Here is an 18928-nt window from a genome sequence, read left to right as displayed (position 1 = left end):
TAAGGCAGGATTCCTTCCTGCTGGGGCTGGGGGTCAAAGGTGTAAACAATCAGTGGCGCGTGAGAAGTCTGTAACAGAGGCACAGGCGGAGGTTCTAGGGCTCCGGAGACACTACCTTATTTAATTTCCACCTATTTCAAAGCGAGTTATGAGAACTGATACTTTGCAAAAACAATCACACAAGACGGGTAAATACATGTTTACTTTCAGTAATTTGCACTTAAGGAGCAGAAGTGTTGTTCTCTTAGCACATAACCAGCATTTAACAAATGTGGGTCCCTCACGTGCTGCCCTGCCTTACCACCTCCCATCACCATTTTAATGATCCAAAGTCAGGCACAAGGAAAGATTAGGCAATCTGTTAACTTGCCTGAGCACACAGCTTACTTTAGAGCTGACAATTGGGCCACATTCTTTTCATTCTGAGGTAGAAATTCCCCTGGCAAGTTTTCCAAAAGAATGTACAGCCTTCTAGTTAAACCAGCCTATTGAACAACAAATAGGTTTGTCTCCTCTCCTTCTGGAGATGGCATTAAAATGATAATGAAGGAAAACATTTTTTAAAGTATAAACCTCAAAGACAAAGAAAAGTGGAGAGGGTATACAAACACATTGTCAGGAGAGTGAAATCAGAGGAGCTGTGCCAGAGGAGGAAGCCCCAATCCATGACAGGAAGAGTGACAGAGGACAGGGCCAACCTGAGGAGAGGCTGTCTGGCTTCAGCAAGGCCCTTGGCGGGTCTCTCTGTGGCACAAAGGGGTTGAGAGAAGTGGAAGAAAACTGGGGATTCCCTTCTCTCGCCCCTATGAGGAGAACAAGGTGTCCACCTGCCCCATGGAGACCAGAGGTTCAGCCCCTGGGGAAATCGAAAGGGAGAGCCTTTGGGATCAGGAAAACCTGGTTCAGAGCAAGAGTGAATGATGCACAAGGTGGAAAACATGGGATTTAATGTTACATCCTAACCCCAGATCCAAGTGGCACTCAATGAACTAGGCTGCCATTCTTTAGAAGGGAGAGCAGAACACTTTTCTTGGGAAAAAGCCCCAGAGGAAACCCTTGCATGGATCAACAATGTTGGGGCCCTCTCTAATTGTAGGTTCTCTGCCCAATCACCCAGAAATGAAGGCCACTGCTTGTCATGCCACACATACACAGGACAGATCTCCCAGTCAGCTTAAAGAAAAATAATTTATTGAAGCGATATTCACATAACATAAAATTAACCAGTTTAAAGTGAACAAGTCAGTGGTATTTCATACATTCACAATGTTGTGCACCCACTATCTCTATGTAGTTCCACAAATTTCTATCACTCCAAAGTAAAGCCCTCACCCCTCAAGAACGTTCTCCCCACTCTCCCCTTCACCCCACCCCCAGCACCCACCGCTCTGCACTCTGTCTCCGTGGATGTATCTATCCTGGATATTTGATATAAACAGAAACATGCAGTATGTGACCTTTTGTATCTGGCCTCTCTCTTACATAACGTTTTGCAAGTTCATCCACATTGCAGCATATATCAGGACTTCCTTCATTTTTATAGTCGAATAATATTCCACTGTCCAGACATACCACAATCCACATCAGCTGCTGATGCCTCAGTCTTGGACAGAAACAACTGGCCATTACCTTATATAAGACAAAAGAGAGAAACCAAAATAAACGGAAAAATGGAAACTAAGGGAAACAATATCATTCAGAAAAAACAATAAAAATTCTTAAAAAGCCACAGCTTTATACATATCCTGAGAGATTAAAAACACACATATAAAACACATGTGTACATATTTATGTATATAAGTATATGCCTGTAGGTATATATACACATATATACATATACGGCAGCCTTAAAATCAGAAGGGGATGCTGTGAGAAAGGAACAAAGGTTAAAAAAAAAAAAGTTGGCCAAAATAGGAAAGTTAGAAGATACGGTCAAGGAAGGATCTCACAAAGTCCGACAAAGAGACAAATTTTGAGAGAAATAAGAGACTTAGACAAGTGAGAGAAGAAAATTATGCAATGCCTTAGCTATTCTGTTCTTAGCCTAAAATTTTACACTTAGCCAGGTTAGTAGTCAAGGTTAGAGTAAGGCTATTTTCTGACATGAAAGGTCTCAGAAAATTAGCTTCCCATGAAGACTTTTTTTTTTTTTTTTTGTGATTTTTTTTTTCCCCCCAAAGCCCCCGCGGTACATAGTTGTGTATTCTTCGTTGTGGGTTCTTCTAGTTGTGGCATGTGGGACGCTGCCTCAGCGTGGTCTGACGAGCAGTGCCATGTCCGCGCCCAGGATTCGAACTAACGAAACACTGGGCCGCCTGCAGCGGAGCGCGCGAACTTAACCACTCGGCCACGGGGCCAGCCCCCCATGAAGACTTTATAAGGAATCTACTGGAGATTGTGCTCAATAAAGTGGAAGAAGAAAGAAAAAAGCAGAGAGCCAGGAAACAGTAGATGTGAGGCGGCACATAGAGGTGCTCCCGCGTGGCAGCTGGGCGACAGGTTGAGAGTGCGCCCCGCCCACACGTCTGCAGGAAGACTGGGGACTCCCAGAGTATCATTGCACAAACAACTTATAGATGCTCTGCCATAAATTTCCACCAGCAGAACCATACCCATCAAAAACCCAGGCCCGCCCAGGAAAAGGTGGCATAACTAAAAAAGATCTACATTTTCCATCAGCTTCGAAAAGAGTAAGCTTGCAAAAGAGAAAGTAAACAGGTTTGTCCAGTTAAACAGGTACAGGTGCTACTGTCTCCTATGACATGGAGTAGCTGGGGCTTGTGCGCTGGCTGGCTCCATCGGTCCCTTTAAGTCCATCTCCACCCTTCTCGCGCTGCTCGGTTTGCAGAGGCTGACTTCCAGGCACTGCATCACCAGGCTACCTGGGCCTCTGAGCTTGAGATTGGGTTTGGCCATGGGAAGCACTGGCAGGCCATCAGCGGGCAGGACGAGAAGGAGAGCAGGATGTGCACCCTCCCCTCTCCCCATGCTATTTCAGCAGCTGTTCTGTTTCTCTGTGGCCACACCCCTTGTCAGGCAGCCCCTTAGCCCCTGCTAGACTAGGCTGTAGCTCTCATCAGGCTCCAGGGCCATCCCTCTCTGTGCCCCTTGGAGGGTGGGGCGGGTAGAGCCTCCCCCTTCCTTCCCAGTCCCCGGCATCTGCGCAGGCCTTTGTAAACAGTCCCTTGATCAAACACTATGCAATTAAAACCTTTGAATGTGACATAGATTTTGGGCTGTGACCCTAACTAATAAACTTATGTCTCAATAGAAAAGTTTAAAACTTTACAAGCAAATTAGTATAGTACTGTAGATGGTGAATTATTTCTTTTTAAATCTTCCCTTTTGAGTTTATCTAACAAATCATTCGTGGTATGTGTGTGTATGATGGGGGTGGGGGAGAAAAAGAGGGTTTAAGAGGGAGAAACAAAAAATTGCATTTTATTTTTTTCAGGTTCTTGAAGTAATCAGCCGAACAAAAAGATTCTTTAGTACTGGTACTTAGGGACCGTGTTTTAAAGGATAAGAAGCTTATGCAATGCTTAGTACTTACTAACAGTTTAGCAAAATATATATCCAGTACTTTATTACTTTGCATAATAAACATACTCAAAAATAAATTATCTTTTATAATGATATAACTCACGGTCCTCACTCTAACACTGCTATATTCTCTATTCATGTGCAAGAAAAATCGTAAGTAATAATAGTTGTAATAAGTAATAATAGTGGTAATCATAATACACATATAATTTTGTATCCTGATTTTTCCACTAAAAAGTATATAATGAGCATGTTGCTATATAATTTCCATAATCGTTACTTGCAAATTCTACGTTGTATCTAATCATATGGATATACCATAAATATCAAAGCATTGCTGGTCCATTTTCTCCTAGGCAATTTTCCCATAATCTATATGAAAATTGTTACTGTGCACATAATAACATCAAATAAATCTGACAGACATGAGGTCTTTCCTTAGAAGAGTAAGCCAAGGACTAAAGGAGGCTTGCTCTAGGATCTAGACTGGCCTGCAGGATGGGTGGGCAAGTCGGCCGATGGTCTGTGTGTACCGAGAAACAGAGCAGCCCCGCGCAGACGCGCGTTCTCAGGGAAGAGGGAGCTGGGAGCCAGACTTAGACCAACAACAATGCTTGAGCCCCAGAGAGTGACACAGGTTCCAAGTACAACAGTTGATCTGTTTTACCAAATATCCCTGAGATGCTGGGGGTACAGCCACACTCTCTTGGAATCCATGTATCTCAATGGGAGATGAGAGATTTTCCCACTTCTCAGGAGAACACAGAGCACTGTCTCAGTTCCAGGGGCCCAAAAAACAGCATCAGTGGTACTCACATCTATCCCTAGTCCCTGTGGGGAGCTTCCAGGGGCGCTTCAGGGCAGTGAGGGCCGGCTGCTGGTGGCCCCTGTGGAAGGAGCAGCCCTGAAGTGCCTGCTGTAGCTGCTGGCAGCAGACATTTCTGCAGGGAGCTGGAGCCAGAGCCAGAGCCAGAGAAGCATGGACTCCATGTGGCTGTTCAAATGACTGTTCGAAAGCAACCCTCCAGCAATCTGCAAAAATAACTAGAGAAACTCTTGTGAGGCCGTCTAGCAGTTGGGACAGATTTTTTTAAAAAAACACTACTTGTTACTATGCATGGGGCTTTAACTTTCCCTCTGGGTTAGGGTAGCCTAGGACAGATTTTTATGTTAGGCGGAAGTTACACATACATTCACTACATTGTTCTCTAACCTCTTTGATTTCACATAAAAGATGAAATAAGGGTCAAAGTAAACTTATGATTCAACGGAAGGAGGTTAAATATGAGGAATTCACACAAAATATTCGGAAAGAAAAATTTGCTGTTAGACTGACAATAGTCTTATTGTTAAAATTCTTTGAAAACGAAAACTCCCAAGGGCTGTTTTTCAGCTCTATGGGTAAGTTTAACAACAGTTCTAAGGTTTCACGCCTTAGGTAAGGACTTTGCCTGAAGAAGCCTCCAGAGAGTGAGGTTTCTAAGAGATAGATGCTGTGGAACTGCTCATCTTTATGGCCAGAGGGAAGGTTGCCAGCATTCAACTTTCAGGCTGAAAGTCTATTTTCATGGACATTAACGCAGCAATAAGCGCAGCTAATTTTTTTGTCATAGACAGGAAAAACTCAAGCCCGATATATAGACTAGTCCCAAGGGTGGAGGGTTTTCCCCCAGTATATTTTATTAAAAACATGTGGACTTTCTTCTTTCAAACTCAGTATATTTCAAAGCATTAGAAGGACTGAATTAGGATGCTTTTGGTTGCAAGCAACAGAAATCCAACCTAGAACAAAGAAAGTGGTGGTTTATCAGAAGGCTCCAGGAGTAATTCCTCATAGAACGAAAGGAAGAAGGGAATAGTGGAGGCTGCACGTGGCAGAAGTGCGGCTCGTTTGGGGGGTGACTGTCTCCAGAAACCTGGCCAGAACTGACTCCATCTTGCTCTGCAGATTTCCTCAGCACATTGGTTCTGTTCCCATATGGATAAAGAGGGCCTTCCTCCACAGGAAAGGTGGCCGTAGGTCCCTCCAGAATAACATCTTTCCAGATCTATTTGTTTGAAAAATCCTGAAGAAGGGCTCTGATTGGCCCAATTTTGATCGCCTTCCATATCCCTTGACCAGTCATTGCGGTCAAGAAGATGGTGTTCTATCACTGGCCTAGTCTCAAGTCCGCAGAATCTACCAACCAGAAGGCGAACAGCAGACAGCGCTGCTGGAGGATAACTTAGAGCCAGGCTGACTCCATTTGTGACTTCAAGAACGGAGAAGATTAAGAAAATAAAGAAAAACTACTGACAGCCCATCACCCCTAAATTAACAGTTTCGAATGAGCATTCTATTGTAGTTTGGCCATTTGCACATACACTTTGATGTACAATATTTTCATGGAACTACTTAAAAAATACATGGTTTTGAAATCTGGAGAAACAGGCCTAAAAGTACAGGAACAATGCTCATCTTTTGGGGACCCTTGAGGTTTAGCCCTGCATGAAGGACTGTTTTTGTTCCTAATTTCCTTAAGAAATGAAATACAACCCATGCCTGTGGTGGTACAGAATATCAACTGGCATAAAATATCAAATGCTACCAAAATACCACTTAAATGTGTACACCTCGCAAAGAGGGCCCTACCCAAGTGCTTCTCAGGTCAACGTCTGCTTCCAGGACAGGCCCGTATCTCCTTTTGTTTGTTCGTTCAGCAACATGTTGAGACCCTCTGCAGACCAGGACTATCGTAGGCTCTGCAGAATTGGTGGGAAACAAACAGACCACAGCCCCCTGCCTTTGAGGAACCAGCAAAACATTGTGGATGGAGGAAAAGAATCCCAGGATAATAGGTAGGCAGATGTTCCAAATGATCAAGCAAACATTTTTAAAATAATTATTCTAATTCTTTATAGTCACTGTACCTTATGAAAATTCAGTCAATAAAATATTTATGGTAGCCAAGTAGGCCTCAGCAAGAAACTGAAGGACTTTTAGCAAAACAAGACTTTAATAATTATTTTCTTAAAGTGATGGAATAAAATATCCTAATAACAAAGACCTTTGCTTATCAATAGTTTGGGTAAATGATTAGGTTTTGCTACATAATTTCCTCCCCTCAGACAAAGGACCTGGACAGTATTAGCTGATGCAGGCACAGACAGCATGTGGCCTCTATATGCTAATACCACGATTACATAAAAACTTCCACTCTCATGGGACACAGATATATAGAATTGTTTAAAAACTCATTTTTAAGAAAAAATAACTTTTCGATTTTACAGTTTTATTTTTCCCATTTGGAACTTTCTGCTTTTAATTTTATTATCCTTTTCATTCTTCTTGGGCTTCTTCCTCCTTTATTCTTGCATTCTTACATTTTCAGTTTTTCTCTTTAAAAGAGTCAAAGTCTATGAATTCACCTCTGAGTGCAACTTTGGCTGAAGCACATGAACGATCTTCTATTCTAAATATTCTGTAATTCTTTACATTTGCTCCTTCTTTCCAGTTACTTAGTTGGGTACTTTTTTATTTCTAAGTAAGTGGAATATTTGTGATTAATTTGGGATGTGGTCGAGTCAGCCCTGATGGCCTAGCAGTTAAGGTTTTGTGTGCTCTACTTTGGTGGCCTGGGTTCAGTTCCCGGGCAGAACCACGCCACTTGTCCGTCAGTTGCCATGCTGTGGTGGCAGCTCACACAGAACTACAAGGACTTACAACTAGAATATACAACAATGTACTGGGGCTTTGGGGAGAAAAAAAAAAAAAAACAGAGAGGGAGATTTGCAATGGATGTTAGCTCAGAGCAAATCTTTCCCGGAAAGAAAAAAAAGGCAGGATGTTTGCCCTAATGAAACTTCAAAAAAAAAAAAAAAAAATGGGGATGTGCTCAGAAGACATGATGCCTTTTAATAGTCTTTTTTCAGGATATTTACTGATATTTTTCTTTGGGCCTTAGTACACAATCAATTTTTTAAACTGCTTGTGTATACTTTGAAAGGCAATACACTCTCTCTTTATGGAGACACAAAGTTTAAAAGAGATTGCTGTTGATCTAACCCTATTACTTAGTCTTGTCTGCATCATCTACGAAACTGAAAGTAGGGTGACTGCTTCCCCTCTTACTTCCAGTCCTTTTCAGCTATGATTGCCTCATTCTTTCTCTTATTTTATTTCTCATTTTCCTGGCAAATGTCTTTAATCACTGTATTCAGGGACATGTCACGTATCAGAGTTTCCAAATCTTTGCCCACACATGAGTATTTTCTTTCTTTCCAAACTAGACAGCCCAGGGGAACACATCAAAGTCTCCAAACCTCACATCTCTCTGGAAATTCCCACATGATGCTTTTGGGGTCATGCTCCTCACCCCTCAGCCAAGCATTTCTGCTAAGGGTCATGTTGTGTGCCCAGCTGGTTGACACCTACCAGCTGTATCCTTGGTGTCCTCGGAACAGGCAGAAGTTTGAGAACCTCTAGAATTTAGTGTCAATGACAGGCTGAGGGCGAGTTTTGTTTGTACACGGGGAACCTGACTTCTATTCTGAGGTACCCGCCCGGGCCTGGGTCAGGGCCATCTCTGTGGCTGCTGCTGGACGGGATGGGGACTGGCAGTCCCTCCAGAGCCACATGCGGCGGAGGAGGGAGCTCTCTAAACAAACAGCAGTGCTGTTACTAGAAGGTGGGGGCAGGGATGCCAGGCAGCCAGCAACCACATGCGTCCACCGCAGGCTGCTGATGGGGAAGTGATTTCACTAAACCGAATGGGGACCCCCTCCGTGGGACGTCTTCTCAGGATTCTCACCGAAAGTGTCTCAATTATGTGGCTTAAACCTAAGGCACTGAACTGAGGTAATTCTCTCAATCTTATGCCTCATTTCTTTTTCTAATGTATACAGGTCTGTTCACCTAGCTTGGCTAATGCCTATCAGTTGTATAGAACATGGATATCATATTTTTTTCCTAAAGGGATTGGATAACTTGAACTACAGCAGATTATATTCATTTATACACCCATGTTGTCACAGGGAACAGACTTATTACCATGCTGAGGCTGGGAGTTGTGGGGATTTTGAATCTGGCATTCATTTAACATCTTGAGCATCTCTCATCACTATTTCCTGATTTTCACAATGTGGAACACTTGTTTCACATAAAAAATGTATTAAGACAACTGTTTTAGATATCTATGTACCTCCTGTGCCACAGCCTGAGTCGAGTGTTAACTATGAGCTGTTTACTTGGGGAGGGACCCAGGTATCAGCTGTGAGACTGCAGGGCTCATGGGAGGGGAGAATGGTTTCACACTCAGGCACTTCGGGCACAGATGATCCCCACAGTTGTCCTCATGCTTGCTATTTCAAACAGAATTCAAGAAAATAAAATCAAAATAGCTAAGGGAATATTCTTTTAATAACGAATAGATAGGAAAAAATAGTATTAAATAGATACCATGGCAATATAACTTAAAATAAGAAACTTCAATTAAAATCATAAAGAATATCAACTACAAAAATAAGTTCAACTAAAACAAATATGTTCAAATAGAACCCATAGGCCAAGATGTGATTGGCTACCGCACATCTCCGGCCCTGCTGGACGGACCCCGGGAGCGCAGAGTGCCCCACAAGGAGGCCTAGAGTCTTGGGTGGAGAGCGAGGACCACAGCCAAGGTCTACACTGAGTCTCGGCGTCTTAAACTCAGAATGTCCTGTGCCATGAGCCAGATGGATTCCCAAAATCTTTTCCAGACTTGCTGACAAGCGCATCGTTTCCCATCCTGTACTGTACAGGTGTTTCCATTTTTACGTGAAGAACAGGGCTTTATTTTTACCCCTAACAAACACTTTGGTTCTTTATTTCAGCCCACTGCTATCCAGAGTTTGGGATAAAGGGCCTTACTTTACCTCCAAGTTCCAGGCAATCTAAAAATGTTACTTTCTATATCCTCCTCCAAATATCTGATAAAAATAAATAGGACACAACTTTTTAAATTGTAGATTTAAAGTAATATATACATTTGCGATCAAAAGAAAATGTCCATTTTTCCAGTGTTTATAGAGAAATGAAAATACTGCATGACCCTGGTTCTCTGCTCTTTTCGGGGCGGCGACCTTTCTGCTGGAACAGGCGAGAAGAAACTCTTCTGGAATCTGTGGGAGGGGAGGTGCAGGGATTCCTGAGGCTGTTCAGGCCTGTCTAAAGCTGTGGTGAAGGGCAGCAGAGGCACAGTAAGGAGCGAGAGGCCCCGACAAGGAAGCTTCCTCCTGTCGAAGCCTTTTGTTGCTGCTAATGTTGCTTTTCTTTTTATCTACGTAATAATATAAAGAACATGGAAAAAGTATTTGCTTTGCAACATCACGGCCCAAAAAAACACAACTGCAGCAAAAGCTTGGCAATTTTATAGTAAAAGACAGGCTCTTGCTGTCCATCTCCCAAAAGAAAGAGAGGCAGCAGGACAATCCTGCCCCACCAGGCTCTGGAGAAAAAGGGAGTGCGTCCAGCACACCTTGTTGAGACAAGAGGGAAGAACAAGGAAAAACATTCCAGAAGTTTCATCAACATACAACCATCTTAGCCAGAAAGAACTAAGCCAAATATAATAAAGTTGAAAACCAGCATTTCTAAACATTTCACTTTCATTCAGATTTAATTAACAAGTTAACAATCTATTACTGTGCAACAAAAATTATTTTCACCAATGAAACAAAAGGACACACAACCTGAAGATAATCTGATTTTGTTTTATTGAATACTACCCCACACCCAATATTTACAGATGTAATTAAATGGAATTTATAAGACCACCGTGTGGAACATTTTAAAAAGTTAACTTAAAACATTCTTAATGGAAATCGTCAATTCACATGTGTTCATACAATAATTTATAATTTTTCAGCCAATATCCAAGATGATTTATTTCATAAAACCTCTATTTTCAAGAAGAGATAAATCTGAAGAAATATAAAAATTCAGAAAAATATTTCCATATCTAGTCATAATCTTCCAGTGTCTCTGTAAAAGAAATCAATAACAATTATAGACATTCTGGCTACTGTAAATTAAATATAGATTTTCTCATTGCATGACTACTTTCTTTAATGCCATATTTAACACAGAAGAGCTATTCTTCTTTTATCATATTTTCATGATAGATTTAAATATTTAATTTTTTTATGTTTAAAAAGAAATATATATCAAAATTTGAAAGCAGTACCTAAATATTACTTTAAAAATAGCAACAAGGCATATGGCCACACGTTATCACCTTGATTCTCCATTATGGATGGGCCATGGAGGAAACAAAACGGACAACAAAAGGGAGGAAGTCCTCTAACCAGTCCCGGGTGTGACTTAGCTGCTTTCACAGACAGTCAGAGGACATCAGAAATCCAGCACGCACCTCTGCGGTCCACGAGAACACTGGCATGTGAGAACCGAAGGCCTAAAGTACATCTCTAACAATATTCTCAGAACAGAGCTGCAAAACTGTGGGGATCATAAAGGCAGATGGGGGTGTTATTTTCTCCATCTGCACAAATGTACAGCTATCTCTCTGGTTTTAGGTGACTTGGCTTTACCACACATGAACAGAATTCAAGAATTATAGTCTTTCTTATCTTTAAAAAGCACAGGCTGTGTTACTACACACAGCCTATTCTCCCTGCTCCTGTGAAAGGCTACGGTTCTTCAAAATGTATATTACTATGTTTTGGACAACTAGATATTAAAATGTAAAGCATTTAATCCCTATCTATGCATTTTGAACCACGTCAAAAATGACAAAGGTAGGGGCCGGCCCCATGGCTGAGTGGTTAAGTTCTCGCACTCCACTTCGGTGGCCCAGGGTTTCACTGGTTCGGATCCTGGGTGTAGACATGGTACCACTCATCAGGCCATGCTGAGGCGGCGTCCCACATAGCACAACCAGAGGGACCCACAACTAGAATATACCACATGCACTGGGGGGCTTTGGGGAGAAGAAGAAGAAGAAGAAAAAATGATTGGCAACAGATGTTAGCTCAGGTGCCAATCGTTTTTTTAAAAAAAGCCAAAGATAAATCAGTGTGTCAATGACAGCAACTTCTACATTAAAACCCTGAAAACTAACTTCACCATTTTTAACGTATTCATTTTGGCTAGAATAACACTGCTGAAGGGGCAGATAAGCATTACTAAGAAAATCATAATGAATAAATATCACCTATTGTCCACAATTTTAAAAGACTCATTTGCCAGAAAAGGTTGTGGCAATAGTAGTGGTGGATTTTTTTTCTTAAGTAAAACTTTCCCTTATACATAATAAATAGGTTTCCTGTTCAACAAAACTATTTTTCAGATAATATGAAAGGAAAGTCATATATCTGAAATCACAGGAGTTCAAAATAATGGCGCATGAAGGACCAGCTTTAAGTAACAGAAATTACCCCTATTCATGAACAGTTTAAGTAGCTGGTAAAAATATACAGAAATGAGAGTAAAAGCTGGAACAATGGGGTGAAGTATATTTGCAACCAAATCCCAGCAGAGAGTATCTTCACCCATGATCATTCAATGTCAACATATGCATGCATCTGTTTCATAGAAATGAGACAATACGTATGCTTGATGTGTTTCTATTAAATGTAAACAGACTACTATAAATTTGAATTTTTTTCTGAAATCCACATTTTGTTCAGGAAGTTGCCATTTATCAAATACAACACACTGATGACCATTGTTCCTTGGTTAACATACGTTAATGTCAGGGACACACATGAGCTTTCCCAAAATGCAGGGCCAACTTACCCGTGGGGTCAATAGTTGATCATCTTTCGAAGGGCATCATAGCACTTCCATTTGTCTGGGATGTAGAAAGGCTCAAAAACGTGGGGAAATGGTGTGTCGTACCCACATACTCTTGATATAGGAGCCTCTAGGTTCAGGAAACATTCTTCCTGCAGAGAAGAATACAGATGGTTAACTGCAAGAATATTTCTTTTTATTCACAGAGATGAAACATTTCAACTTAAAATACAATTGCATCCAAGGGCATTAAGATAATTAAGTGTAATGTAATGTGAAGAAAGCAGGTAACAAATAGCATGTTTGGCATGATCCTGGTTTTATTTAAAATATGTTTTCATATATATATATATGAATTTTATGCCTACATACATATCTATCGTTTAAGCCAAGCTGGGATTATACTAAACAGGCAAATATTTTGTTCTACAAATATAAACATGAGGCATGAGAAAATCATAACAAAATGTTCACAGTAAATTCTGCAGCTTGAAATTAGTGATAGTATATGTCTTCTTGTTCCCTGTATTTTTCAAATTTTATATACAATGAATATGTATTACTTTATACTGAATGTTTGTAATTACTCTACACAGCCAGACGGAACTTCCACCAGGTACTTGACCATGTTCTGGTCTCTCTCACGGCCAGGCTTTTGCAGATGCCATCGGCCCCTGGCCACTCACTCCCTAAGCCCACTGCTCCTTGCCTGATGGCCGCGCTCACGCCTCTCCGGGATCACCTTAGGAGCCCCTCCGCTCAGAAGCCTTCCTTGACAGCACCTCCCACCCCCACACCAGCGAAAGGAAGGGGGGCTTCTGTTATGAGCTCTCGCAGCACTGAACTCAGCACGGTCCAATGGGGTCTCCCCGGAGAGACGATGAACTCCAGAGGCCAGAGATCTGATTCAAGAAAACGTAAAACCCCAAACAAGGGAGAGCCCTGAAGAAATCATCTTCAGAAAAAGACAACGTTATTCAGGTGACAAATTCAAATTTGAAAATGAAATTTTCAGAGAGTTAAAAAAATCTAAAAAGAGATACGTGATTAAACTACTCTTAAGAAAATGATATTAACTTTACCATTCACAGCTACTACCTGAAATAAAACCTTTGGGTTTTTACACATCCACTTTCTACACTGCTCTGCTTCACAAAGGATTTGAGGAAGTCCACATTTTCTTACATACTTACTAACTGCATTTTTAAATTTTCACTTAAGCAGAAACTTTCACATGAAAGAATCCTGACACCTCATGCTCAGTCCCCACCCTCTGTGCATATTTCTTCAAGTGACAAGTGTATCGGGGCAGAAAGGGCCTGGGAACAGGACAAATTAGTTCCAACCGGCCATTTCCAGACCTCCCTCTGCCCCACGGACCCCTATCAGACACCAAACCAGGGTTGGTTTTCCCAGCAACAGGAAACCTTCATTAACAACTTGGGAACCCTGCCTACGGAAGGTTTAAAGAGTCACCTAAGAAATTCCACTACTAATAAACTCAAAGTAGGTGACAGACTGGTGGATGGTTTCTTCATTGAGACAAGCAATTTTAAAGGGATTTAAATTGTCAACTTGGGATTAACTCAGTTTTATTACTTTAGTTGACAAGGGTTGTTTTTCCATCTTCCCTAAATACTTCACCCTTCATCAACAAACTATCCTTGGACACTGCAAAATACAGAAAATCAAGGGCAAAATATTCCACTAAATGCTTTTGATTTACTCCTATAAAACACTATTTTTTTTAACTAGACCCTGGAAAGTTGGCCTACAACAAAATGATCTGTGTTTGTGAAATCATTCCTTTTAGCACAATGACTAACATCATCAACTAAAACTTTTTTTCAAATTGCAATGCTCTTAATTCCTCATTTTGTGAGAACCACTCTTTACAAGAATATACTTGTCTGCATGGGCAGAGAAAAAGGTCCGAGGTCACACTGGACCGTACACAGTGGTCACTGTGAGGCTGGGAGGGGCCAGGTGACACAGGCCTCCACTCTGTCCTTTATACATATTGTTTGAGTTTTTACAAGTATTACTTTCGTAATTCGATGACACTGAAACAAAGGAAGAGTAAAGGGTAGAACCATCTTCCTACGTGAATAAAAGTTTCCGTTACATAAATTTGCAATTTTACATGTAGCATTTCCTTAATTTGGAAACAATTACTGTCAGTTATGTGGCATTAATTGATTGTAAAGTACTATATATATAAATATATAAAATATCTTGTAAAAATCATAGACGATAATTCAAGGATACATAACAGAAGACTATGATTCAATTTTATAAGGATACCCTGACCAACTGAAACAGTTTGAAGTTTTAATGTTTTGCTAACTCAAGCATATTAAAGAAACTTAAGTTCTTCTTTCCAAGGACTTGAGTTAAAACTTCTTTTAAAGCTTTGGATATAAGGTGTTTGGGTCAAGCAGCTGTACACATACTTCCCACTGAACTGGTTCACATACAAATGATTTATGTGTGACTATGTTTCTTTGGGCATCCGTCATAACAAGGCATCCTGGTTCAGCCTCAGGCTTTTTCATACAGAAGCTGTACACATCCACGAACACACACACACACACACACAGAAAAAGAAATATTTGAATCTCATTGACAGATCTGCAGATCAATGTACCAGATTAATCCTCCACAAAGCCTCTCTCTTCATTATACACCACATTACGACACCATACTATAGCAACGATGTGCCCTGAATTTAAGACAATCCAGGTTAATCATAATCCTCTTCTCCACTGGCCACATAAGCACACACATTATTTTTAAAACAGTTTGATGATTTTTGATTTGGAAATAGTAACGCACATAAAATCTGAAAGAAATAATTACCTAACCCACAGGGTCGTTGTGAGGATTACAGGAGGCATCCAGCCCACAGGCTAAGATGGGCAGTGTCAGTTTCTGGTCTCTCTCCCTGGAGAGCTTGTCTGTGGACTGGCTCCATCAACATGGAACAATGGCAGATTTGGCTGTGACGTTCCAAAGCAGAACACCGTGTACCACGTAACCAGGGGCAACGGAAGAGAACCCGGGCAGGTGTCAAGAGAAGCTTTTCTCCAGCTATTTATGTTCAGAATTTTCACCTTGGATCCAGTGAAATGCCTGAAGGTGAGCCCTAATGTAGTAACGGCGACATACATTTTGTTGTGGTGTGTGCTTTCACACACATAATCAGGAAAAACAGATATCCCTTCAAAAGACACTTGTGTGAAATTCTAGTACATAATATTTGAATTTACTTCTGAACATGCCTTTTTCTAACTATGAGAATTTTCTTTCTAAAATATGTTAATAACAAGGATAGTAGCCAGTACTTATGATGTAGCAAGTATGGTGCCAAATGAGTTATATTTTATCTCATGTAATCATTTCAGCAAATCTCTGAGGTGAGTACTATATTCCATTTCACAGATGAGGAAGCCATGGGGAAGGAACTCGCCAAGGTCCAACAGCTACACCCGACTCTGAGCCCATATTCTCGGTCACTCTTCTGCAGATTTTGAGGTACTACTCTTGAGGATAGCAATAACAAGAAAAAAAATAAAATAGGAATAAAAAAACAGTAAAATGGAAGGTGGGCAGAGATTAAGATTTTCTAACAGAACCTCGAGAGGCATAACAGGTGAAGTTGGGTCTAAGAAGCCTCTGCCGTATGTACAAGGAGGGCAGAAGCCAGGGGATGTGAGGAAGCTGAAAGCACACAAGGAGCAAGAGGGGAACACAGAGCAGCAGACGAATGGTCCTGGGTCAGGACCCTCCTGGTTACGCTCAACGATTTACATCAGCAGGACGCAAGCTGCTTATGTATCAGCCACCCGGGTTGCTATGCACATTATACCCAGGAGAGGAAGCTGACGATGTGAAATAACAATTCCAAATTATAAAAATCATAGACACAGGCAAAATAAATTCCTTATTTGCCCATTTTCTGGAACAAAACAAATTTATCAGTATCTTGTTGAAATTGCAGAGGAGAGAGATTCTGTAAATTTCCTAGCAGGTAAGAGAGGGTAAGTTAAATTTAATAAAATAGGATTATCATTTTAAGATAAAATCTTATTGACAGGTTTTAAGAAATTAAGTGTACTGCATTTATGCCTGTTTTGATGAGTGCAGAACAGGTCATGCATTATACGTCTGTGTATGTAAACGCATATATATTAGGGCTTTCACGAGATCACGCGAGGCCTCTGGACACTTAACCCCGTTTCCCCGCTAAAGTTTTAAGCACGTCAACCATAAATTCTGCTGTCACCACGTCGCAGGAGCTGCGTCGCCGAGATCGGTCTCGGGCATTCACACAGCGGCTCTGGTCACTTTCAACAAATCTTTTTGTTGTTTTCATGGCAAGGTTGCATGATATAATTGATACAGCATGGAATTTGGAATTCTCTCTGAAGGGAATCTTTGTTCTACTAGGATTTAACCTCTCCGAGCCTCTGTTTACTCAACAGCAAAACAGGAGTATTAAAACTCTGCAATGCAATGCCATCGTCTGACTGCGCTGTCTCTGCTGTGACCCTGCCTGTCTGCGTCTCCAGACTGTGCAGCAGCGTATGAAAAGTACCTGCTTTCATACCTGACACGTCCTACTGCTCCATAACTTCCAGGTGTCTGTTCTCCTCTTAAGACTTTCCAAGTTATAATAAACACGAGGTCTTTGAAATGAAAGACCAAACCATCACTGAAGACGGGATTCTGGGACACAGAACAATTAACACTGAGAAGCTATAACCCTTATAGCACAGTGTCTGAATAGCTACCATTTATTGGACACTTACTAAGCCTTAAAAAATGTAAGAAAATACCAAAAATAAGTAAGTGCTGTATGAGGAAGGAGGGCGGAGCCCCCTGAGGTTATGAGGGAGCCAGGCTGCACGCAGGTCTCCAGGAAAGGCAGGGTACGGTGCTGCCCCCTGGTGGGGAGCAGGGAGCCGCGACACTAATTGCCAGTTCCTGGGGCTGACACGACAGATTAAGCGTGGCTAGAAAGGGAAGTCAAGAGCTCCAGAAATGGTTAAAAACTCCCCCTCAAAAAGAACATGATTTCCAAGCAGTGTTACTATAGAAAAGCAGCCTGTCAGTCAGCTGCTAGAAGGTTACAAGCCCCACAGATGCCTGAACGTATCTGTGAAGTGAAGCCATGCACACTGACAACCAGAGTGGAGAATAAAGACCATACGATATCATTCGATTCATTTTTAAAGCAATCATTTGGTTTTTGTTTTTTAAATCAAAGCAATTCCAGGCTCAGATTTCTCTGTAAGAACAACTTTGGAATAATTTTTATCCAGTTTTTCTAATGACAGAAAGTTGGAGACAGCCCACGGTGCAAGACTGCATATCATCTAGAGTCGGGAAGTGGTGAAGTTTAAAGTGAGACCAGAGAATTGCAGGTCTTTTATATACGTTCCTACTTTCTTATAGCTGATACAGCCTGACGAAATTCCTTTCATTTTCCTGAAAAACTATTCAACTAATTTTTCTAAACATTTCACAGAAAGTCAGAAAAGCAGGACACTGTCATGAGAAACATCACAAGTCAAAATAGGCATACAGTGCCTACAGGAGTATCTGAGAAATCAGGATTCATGCTCTTCCTCGGAACAATGAGAAACATCAGCCCATGACTTAAGTTCAAAGTAACAACTCAGAAAACTGATTTTTAAATTGCTTTGCAAACAAAAAGTCCAGGTTATATCACACAATTATTATTATGCCACCATAACACATTTAAACTATGAGAATATATTTTGTTTCCAAGAGGGGGTGGGAGTAAGGGTAAGTTACGCTATCAACATAATGAGCACTGACCAAGACATGTAGATCATAGAGTTATCATTTCTCCTCTAGGAGAGAACATTAAGAAATAGCTTTAAATGATTTGTGAGTGTGCTTAGTTTTAAATCTAAATTCCAAGACCACTTAGTCCTTGTTAGTTAATACTAACAATAAAACAGAGATTTTGCTTCTAAATGCAATTAATTGTCTAGAGCTCATAATGAGCAGTACAAGAGTTAAACTGTAAAAATGTGAGAAAAACTAAATTAACATACCAGAATGATGTATCACTGATAACTTTAGAGTCCATGAACTTAGAGACTTAACGTTTTGATTACAACTTGACTAGTGCTAGTTATTAATGTAAGGTTAGACATCACCCAGCTTCCAAATAATATTAGAGAATATTTGTTTTAAATCTGCCATGAAAACTTGCCCATAGCTAAAACATGAGTTTTAGCACATGAGAAAAAATGATTCTAGTGTCTTGAATCACACTTTCCCAGCAAATGAGTCACAGAAACCTGTGAAGGCACAATGCCAGCAACTCCAAATTAATTTTATTACTGAATTAAATAAATACAACTTTACTAACGTAAAATAAAATACTTTTCATTTAAGCTAACGGTTTAAATAGTATGGATCATGTTGTTAAAACAGAGCTCAAGATATATATTAGTGTGTACCAATTTTCTATATAGCACAGATCTGTAAAATTAATTCTCCAGACAGCAGAGCCCCTAAGCTACCCCCAAAAGGACAAGATGCTCCCTCAAACATTAGAGTCATGCTTATTTTATTTGT

At 40.8% G+C, this 18928-nt stretch overlaps 1 protein-coding gene across 7 annotated transcripts in view; it reads right to left on the bottom strand.

Annotated features, from left to right (window-relative positions):
• Nucleotides 1-1169: 1169 nt before the first annotated feature.
• BCKDHB (branched chain keto acid dehydrogenase E1 subunit beta) overlaps nucleotides 1170-18928 on the bottom strand; it is a 229740-nt gene continuing 211981 nt past the window's right edge. For 3 of the 7 annotated variants that reach the window (XR_011522536.1, XM_008516296.2, XM_008516300.2), the window contains 2 exons: nucleotides 12317-12465; nucleotides 10253-10543 (listed from right to left, as the gene is read on the bottom strand). Coding sequence is in view for 6 of the 7 variants with exons in the window: in XM_008516296.2 (XP_008514518.2) it covers nucleotides 12325-12465 (141 nt within the window). In the remaining variant the exon portion in view is untranslated. Of the gene's footprint in view, nucleotides 1630-10252; nucleotides 11499-12316; nucleotides 12466-18928 lie in introns of those variants that run through there. The other 4 variants (XM_008516297.2, XM_070559021.1, XM_008516299.2 and 1 more) reach the window with 2 other exon arrangements.

This window comes from Equus przewalskii, chromosome 9, assembly GCF_037783145.1.
Source record: "Equus przewalskii isolate Varuska chromosome 9, EquPr2, whole genome shotgun sequence".
Taxonomy (NCBI): Eukaryota; Metazoa; Chordata; class Mammalia; order Perissodactyla; family Equidae; genus Equus; species Equus przewalskii.
This window is presented reverse-complemented; position numbering and strand designations above follow the sequence as displayed.